At 32.7% G+C, this 8,689-nt stretch overlaps 1 protein-coding gene across 1 annotated transcript; it reads right to left on the bottom strand.

Annotated features, from left to right (window-relative positions):
* Nucleotides 1–2,032: 2,032 nt before the first annotated feature.
* LOC145013388 (cyclin-D4-2-like) lies at nucleotides 2,033–4,192 on the bottom strand. The gene is made up of 6 exons (XM_078972227.1): nucleotides 3,601–4,192; nucleotides 3,358–3,444; nucleotides 3,157–3,255; nucleotides 2,780–2,987; nucleotides 2,590–2,705; nucleotides 2,033–2,482 (listed from the first exon to the last, which is right to left on the bottom strand). Exons 1-6 carry the CDS (start codon nucleotides 3,931–3,933, stop codon nucleotides 2,300–2,302), a joined length of 1,026 nt encoding a protein of 341 aa, XP_078828353.1. The 5' UTR covers nucleotides 3,934–4,192; the 3' UTR covers nucleotides 2,033–2,299.
* Between the last annotated feature and the right edge of the window lie 4,497 nt (nucleotides 4,193–8,689).

The following is an 8,689-nucleotide window of genomic DNA, read 5'->3' as shown; positions in this document are numbered from 1 at the left end:
ATTTTCCCTTGTATTCGCTATAGGAAATAGTTATTTAAATATTAACTTTTAAAATATTTTGTATAAACAAAAAGTTATTAAAAAATCAATTTGCAAATAATGTTCTCAAACAATCATGCTCTTGACTTTTAAAATGTTTAAATTGTCAAAACATACGAGGATATAACAGATTAATTAGAGACAACTGTAAATAAACAACATTACATACATTTTTAATCTTAATTCAAACAACTTCAAAATATATTAAGGCTATGTTTGGGAGACTAGCTGAAATTTAACGAGTAGGTAAAAGCTAGTTGATAGTTGAAAAGCTGACTGATAACTGAAAAGCGAGCTGCTAGCTTATAAGCTAGCTGACAAAATATAACGTTTGGTAAAAATTAGCTGATAAGCTAGCTGAAAGATATAAAATGACATAAAACGATATTTAGAAGAATATGTTGTTATTTGTAATTAAATATGAGTATATTTGGAAAATTTTTAAAAAGCTACTCAAAGTAGCTTTTTAAAAAGCTAGTTTATAAACTACTTTTTAACTTGTCAAACATGACAATTTAAAAAAGTTCAAAAATAAGCTAGCTGTGACGCTCCAAACACAACCTAAAACTAAAATCCATGAGTCTTCAACTAAGTCTTTCAATGTAAATACACCTCAAAATATGTAAGTTAGGCTTTGAAAACCTTGTGAGTGTTCTTATGGTTAATTCTCACGGGTATGGGTAAGGTCAACAAGTTGAACCCAATTACCCAAAGTCAAACTCCCAAAAGGTTTTTAAAATATTTGTATAGTTTTGATATTTGGAGAAAAACATTTCAAAGTTAAACATTGCTAAATACCATCAAACTCATTAATAGTGAGTTAAACAGTTCCAAAAGAATGTAATGCATATGCATATAATCTCAAACCCCAAGTTAATTTCAAAGTGCAGCACGTTTCACAATTAGATTGGTCGCACGTAGTCAATTTAGAACAAAGCAACCTTAACTCTACAATACTCCAACTTTGCTAGCGACCTGCTCATTCTCAAATTTTGTCAACATTTCTTGATCATTCTCAAACTTTTTTCAAGTATCTCAAGTCCCAAATCCGATATGCAAATCATCAGTATCAAACGCATACTACATTGATGCGTAAGTTCATAAACAAAACCAATTTCTAAGCATTAGAGGAGTTCATATTAATAACAAAACTTTTTTAAAAATCTATTTCATGAATATACATAGCATACATATGTTGTAGATGTAAGATATATCATCAAGAGAATAATTAAAATTTAAAACCATCAAATCATTAAAATAAAATAGTTACGACCAGAATATCAAAAATGTATTTTATAGTATATGTTTATGAAAATTTAAAAACTGTTTATAAAGTATAATATTCAATTTAATTTCCATAAACGCTAAATATTCTTTGGAACCATGGATTACAACTTTTTAGTAATTATAAACCATGTACACAACAATTTTTCTCCATACAAAACAATTGATACTTAATATTGTACTTTACAACCTTATAATGCATAAATTGTTATGTATGATAAAAAACTAATATCTACAAATCACTTCCCTTTCATCAAACAAAGTATGTTTTCTTTTGGAAGAGCAAGACAAAGAGCATTAATTATTTATTGTTCTTGACATCTTCATTTAATAATGGAACAATGAAATTAGATTGTTAGAAGCATTATGACAAATTGACGATTGAAAGTAGACACATAGTTATCCTATCCCATGTTAAAGAACAACAATCAAAAAAATTAGAAGGAAACAACAAAACGATTAACGATGTACTTTTGGTGTAGAAAAAAATACAATTTTCATTAAGAACTACAAAGGCCCAAATAAGGAGCATTTTTACAAGTTATGAAAACTTTTATACCTTAGTCAAAAAAAAAAAAAAAAACTACAAACAATGGGCCATTTTGCAGTTTTTTAATATTATATACTGAGTATCTGATTAATTATTTGTTTTGTTAAGATGATTGAATGTTTCTTTGAAATTCTTTGAACTCCAACCCCCATGCCAAAATAAGGAAAAAGAAATACTAACATAATATGTTTTAAAAAAAAACAAAATTTAATGTATATATTTCCATTTTTATATTTTTCCTCATCTCTTCTCCTTGCCTTAAAAGAGTTCTCATAAATAAAGAGCTCATAACTCTTTTTCTACCATCCTACTACCCCTCATAATTTATTCTTGTATATATATTTTTTTTGTAGTTTTTGACGGGTAGTTTTGACATTTCACAATCATACTACCAACAATTAAAAAATAATTCCAAGATTTTTTTTTTCAAGGGCTAATGTTGCTGAGCCTTCTCCTTTTAGAACAAGTAGGTGAATCATCATTCTTATAACTCAAAATTGCAGCCTCAAGCACACCTATTGGGCTTTCAGGCAATGATGTCATTGTACCACTCCCAAAGCTCATGGTACAACCCCTGCTCACAACCTCCATACATTTAAGAACCCTTTCCTGCAAAAACCCATGATCATAAATCATTAAATTTCATTATTATTATTATTATTTTTTATTTTTTATTTTTTTTGCTCCAAACTAAATATGAACAATGTGCTTACTACCTTCTTTGCATGCTCAAAGATTGCAGAAACGTTTGTCTTTTCAAATCCAATTCCAACTACAGAAATCGCCACTGCTGCTGCTATCTCAGATGGTTGAAATTCCAAGAAATCAATCCCTACATTGTGAAATTACCGATTTAACCTTTGGAGCCCAATTAATTGCTTTACGCAATAAAATATGATGTTTTACCTTTGATCAAACTTAATATCAGTTGGGTGGACTTCAAGATCAGAAATCTTGGATCGATCTGACTTTGAACACCATCAAGCTTCCCGATGAATGAATCAATGAAAGAAAATGGAGTTACTGATTGCATCCTCCATTTCAATGTGCTCAACACAACCAATTCCATTCTTTGGATTGTCTTTGGTTCAAAAACAAATCTTGATTCACCAGCCTGCAGAGTTTCAGTAAATTGTTTTAGTTTTGGTTCGACCTATGTTCAAAAAAAGTCGTAATATTCATGAATTATAGATCTTGATTTCTCAGCATATTGTAAATTCAATGCCACATTTAGTGAGAGGAAAACAAAACTCAATTAATTCATCAGAAACAAGAAAACGGACCTGAAAATCCACAATCGGGGGTGTTTCGGTCTCATCTATTTTTGCTGCAAGTGATAAACATGTAACAGCTAGCAATTGCATCATCCAAGGATTGTGCTTCTGTTTTAGATAAAAATTAAACGGGGATATATATTAAACATTTATGTTTATCATAAGCGTAACTGGGTAAGTGTAAGCATATGATTAATAACAACAACTTACGGGTAATTCATAGACAGCAAGAAATCTGTCCAAGTAGTTTACAGAAAGATATGCACATAATGGTCCAAAGTTGAATTGGGCATGAACCTGAGTCAAGAAGAGTCAAAATAAATCAGGATTCAAGGATTCCAAAAAGTTTAAGTCAGAAAAAATGGTATTTCTTTTCCGGAAAATATAAATCTGAACAAGAACAAATCAAACCGAAACTAACCAAAAAAATCTTGAAAAAAAGGCCAAACAAACCTTTGAAATCCAATCAACAGCCTCTTGTCTTGCAACCAAATACAGGTTTTGATTCTTCAATTTATTCAGATAATCCATAACACCCACACATTGTTCAGATTCTTTCACAATCAACAAAGCCAAACACTCATCATTTTGCAAAGGCAAATCAAGAACAGAGTAGTCTATTTCGTGATTCCTAATCAAACTTTGATACTGTTCTTCATTTGGATAAATGTTCCGACCAAAACCCATCAAATCCTCCACATCACCATTATCATCGTCATAACAAATGCTATCATTGTCTTCTGCACACAGTAAACTTGATACAGCAAAATCAAGACTGGGTGTCATTTCCACAAACCCTAGGAAAACAAACTCTAAAACCAAAAGAAAATTAACTGAGATTTTGCGAAAAACTCAAAGAATGTATGCAAATCAAAGCTGGAATTTCTTGATTTTGTTAAAAAGGTTCATCTTGGTTGAAGATTCAGACGGAAGAAATAGATAGATAATACACACACTCTTTGCTTTGTGTTTCTCTCTCTTACCAGAGAGTATGAAAGAAATGAATAGCAAAGAGTGCGGCTTATGTAGAGGGGAGAGGAGATTTGGTTTTAGGGCATAGAGATGGAGGATCCATATTTACTAAATATCTTTACTTCGTTATTATTATTAGTTAATTAGTTATTTTGAGGACTTTTTGGTTATATATATTATTGAGTAAATATATTTCCTACCGTGAAACTGAAATAATCTAGAAAAGTATTGAATTATTTTAAGCTAATATATTCGAAATTCAATTCAAATTTCTATTAAAACTAAATTGCAAAACTCGTTTCTCAAAATTTACATTGAGAATCATATGATGCTATATAACGGTCTTGAATTATATAGGAAACTGTTTTAAGGGTGTTTGTTGAGCTTAATGAAATCGTGAAGGATACAGTATAAAATGGTCGATATGTGTATGTCATTTCAAAATTATAACGATCTATTAAACAAACAGTACATTGAATCATACAACTTTGTTCCTACATCGTTTTCAAATTTTAAATTGTTTCCACATTCCTTGGATTTTAAATGCTTTCTATTTAATTCTGGAATGTTACCATTATTGCAAAATAAGTAACCAGATAAGATAACGAATGTTGAATTCATAACAGAACTCTCTTTCTATTAAAAAAATCATTAAAAGTATTTGTGTTGTCGGTTTCCAAGATACATAAACACCATAATAGATTCATTGAATAATGATTTATCTTCTATGATATTAGTTTATACTTTTTATATAAAAAGATATACACAATTTTTTTTTTAATAGTGAAACCATGTAATACCACCTTGAAATGGTCCGACTAACTAATTTTATTGTCAAGATGAGAGCATGAGATGGTTAAATGGTAGTGGACAAGGAGCTTGATATCCAAGTTTGAACCAAGTACCTCAACTATAGTAATTTGTATTTTATACATTAATATTTCACTCATTAAATGTATTTCCTTTGTAAAATACATCGATGATATCATATCGGTGCTATATTGTTATATGGGGTGGGAAGTTTGTGGATGGATAGAATGAAGGAAAAGTAATTGAGTAATCACAAAATGACAATAAAAGAAAGGTAAGGGGTTAATTGGTAGATATGACAATTTAATAGGGTGAAAAGCAACCAATCAGACGGACACTTTTTGTCTTTTTTTATATAGGGTGCTGACACGTGGACCCTTTTTTCAACAACCCATGACCTGGCACTGATTGCTTCTTCTTTTTTAATCTTTGAAGAATAATAAACTCAATGAGCTCCACCGTTAATCGTAAAAAAATGGCAATTAAATTTGTTTTAATTATACATTTAATATTGATATTAAAAATAAATTATTAACAATATGTTATAACTTTTCAAAATATATCATTTTAAATAATAAGATTGAAATTAGTATCCATTATGTGCAAAATATCAATCCTATTTATTTATAAAAGCAATCATTGCGTATTTTTCGTGAAATTACCGTAAGATTAAAATTTTGTAACATTGAATAAATACGAACAAATGCATAAAGTAAAATATTTTATTGCTATGGCTATGGGAGCATTTATAACTAATGCATTAAAATCCAAAAAATTATAATCTCGGCCATTAATTATAATTAAAATTTATTTACAATTATTTCTTTATGTCATGAAAAAGGAAAAATAAGTTCATAGCTCCCACTCTTCGAGGATAGCAATGTCAAAACTATAAATTTCGTTAGTGGTGGTGTCAAAATATTATGTGTATTTTCTTTTTAACTTTTTTGAATTTATAACAATGAACTTTCAGTTTTTTAAATTTTATAACAGCATATTTTTAGTTTTTCTGTCATTCGCGGTCAAAATACGATGCAACCACGGTTGGATGGATTCCTATTTAAATTCATCAAAAGCTATTGGGATCAACTACATGGTGACATCCTACGTTTTGTTCAACATTTTGAAAAGCATGTGAAACCAGATAAAGGATGCAACTCCTCCTTTATAACATTCGTACCTAAGATAAAAGACCCTCTCAAACTTCTAGACTATCAACCAATATGTCTCAATGGTTGCTTGTACAAAAGCATCTCCAAAACATTAGCCCATAGAATTAAAAGTAGCATTGGTATAAACATCGACGAGGTCCAAACGACATATGTAGAAGGTAGAAACATTCTCGATGGACCCTTGATTATCAATGAATTATGTTCCTGTGCTAAAAAGGTGAAAAAGACAGTCTTGCTTTTCAAAGCAGACTTTAAGAAAGCATTCAACTCGGTGAATTGGAACTACTTAGACTCCTTATTACTATAGATGGGTTACGTGATAGATGACGAATGTGGATAAAGGGTTGTCTCAAGTCAACCAAACTATTTATCCTCATTAACAGCACACCGACGGACGAGTTCAAGATTGGTAAAGGGGTGAGATAATGCGACCCCCTATCCCCGTTTCTCTTTATAATGGCAATAGAGGGATTGAATATCGCTATGAGAATGATATGCGAGAAAGGGATATTCCAAGGAATGACGCTACCACGTGAGAAGATGGCCATCTCTCACCTATTTTATGGATACAATGCATTATTCTTAGGTAAATTGAGCAAAGAGAACATAAAAAAACCTTGCATACATGCTTAGATGCTTCCATATTACTTTAGGACTCAAAGTAAATTTCACCAAATCGAAGGTATTTGGAATCGGAGCAGACATACAAGAGGTTAGTAGATAGGCAGCCCTACTTGGTTGCGAACTCACTACACACCCTTCACCTACCTTGGAGTCCTAGTAGGTGCAAACATGAACTTAAAAAAGCAGTGGAAGCCTATAATAGATCAATTTCACTCAAAACTATTGACCTGGAAGTCGAAAACACTATCCTTTGGAGGTCAATTTACGTTGGTTCAAGTGGTACTTAGTGAAACAGCCCAAAAATCTAAGGTAAAAATTTCATTTTTATTATAATCAAAACACTGTTGTAACTTTGTTCAAAACATTGAAAAACATTTCAAATAATACAATTATCATAGTCCAATCCCAAAGATCACATATTGCGAAAAACACGGGTGTATGTGTTGCGATCGTCCCGAGCTCTTTCATTTGAAAATTGGAGTACCTGAAACAAAAACTGAAACCCTAAGCACAAAGCTTAGTGAGTTCCCCAAATACCACACACCATACATAACAAATGATCCACACATGTCGTACAAAATCGCAAGCCATACATATGATTTGTATATCATAATCAATAAAGGTGTTATGTGTCGTACATAGTCTTGTCATTTTGCCACAAGCCGCCTCGTGGTGTTCCTTGTCAGGCCGGGGGACACAACCCTGGGTCTTACAGACAAGTGCCAGGAGCCACCTCCAGGTCTTCCATAAAGCATCACAAAGACAACTAACATGCAATCTACACTACTAAACTAAGTAACTGCCAAGCTCATACCCTGGTCTTACATACAATGTGTCAGGAGCCGCCTCCTGGTCTTTCATACATAATACCAAGGGCTAACCCCCGGTCTTCCTACAATACATAAACCAAACGGGTCGGCATTGGTGCCTTTGACCCATACAAACAGTGAGGAGACTCGCCTTGAATGCTGAAGCTTACTGAAAGAAATCCCTAGCTGTCGCCTCGACGACTCCTCCGATCTAACAGATCAAAATAACACGCAATTAGCAGGTGAGTTCCATTCCAAGGCCCACCATTCATACTTGGGGTAAAATTGACCATTTTACACCTGACCCTAAAATTAACCAAACCTGAGGCCCAATTCCAATAACCAAAAGGCTCAACACCAAAAGATCCACAAAGGCCCACTAATAGCCCAATTTTCTAAATTTGGGCCAATCTCATATGGGCTTCATCCTAAACCCATATTTTTCTTAAACACAATTCAGATTACCACAAACACCCCTTGGGACAAACTAGGTCAAAGACATAAGTGAAAAGTCAAAGTCAACAGCCCAAGATGGCCCAACTCACCGAGTTTCCCTTCAACTCCTCGAGTTTCCTTCATCAGAATGCAAAAATCGAGAAGAACCGATCCAACTCGCCGAGTTAACCCAAAAATTCACCGAGTTCATCAGGAACCAAACATCTTAATCCATTAAGCCGGCATAATCAAAACTAACAGCTTCCCCACTCAGATCAACTGAAATAACATCTAGAAGGGTAAAGTTTACAACTTTACTTTACCCCTAGGGACCAATCAAGTAGGATCAAAACCCAAATCCTAGGCTTAAAAGGTTAAGGGCTTAATCAATAATCACTTAACCACAAAGATAAAGCCCCAAAATACAGATCTGGTCCTTTAAGGCTGCATGGTCACATAAAGCTTCCAACTTTACACTCATGCATGGTTACGAGAGGCTCAAAAGCTCATAAGAGACTAAAAGAAGAGCTTAATAGATGCATGAAGCCCTTAAGACCATAAAGTTGGCACCTTTATGCCAAAAGAACTCATGAAGATCATAGATCTGAAAGAATAAACACTTGGGACTTCTACTTCCCCAACAATCACCCATACATGGCTAAAAGCATGCAATTTAACCAAATAAGAGATCTAAGCAAATATTAAGCAAGGTTAGAACTT

This window comes from Lactuca saligna, chromosome 1 (genome assembly GCF_052625555.1).
Source record: "Lactuca saligna cultivar CGN05327 chromosome 1, ASM5262555v1, whole genome shotgun sequence".
Taxonomy (NCBI): domain Eukaryota; kingdom Viridiplantae; phylum Streptophyta; class Magnoliopsida; order Asterales; family Asteraceae; genus Lactuca; species Lactuca saligna.
Note: the sequence above shows the minus strand (reverse complement) of the source record. Positions and strands in the feature narration are given on the sequence as shown.

Bases quoted from the DNA above. Each gene is read 5' to 3' on its own strand.
- LOC145013388 (XM_078972227.1), bottom strand. From the start codon at position 3,933: ATGACACCCAGTCTTGATTTTGCTGTATCAAGTTTACTGTGTGCAGAA. The intron at 2,988-3,156 runs GTCCGTTTTCTT...GAAACTCTGCAG, and splicing joins CCCCGATTGTGGATTTTCAG to GCTGGTGAATCAAGATTTGT. The intron at 2,483-2,589 runs GTAGTAAGCACA...GGGTTTTTGCAG, and splicing joins TCTTTGAGCATGCAAAGAAG to GAAAGGGTTCTTAAATGTAT.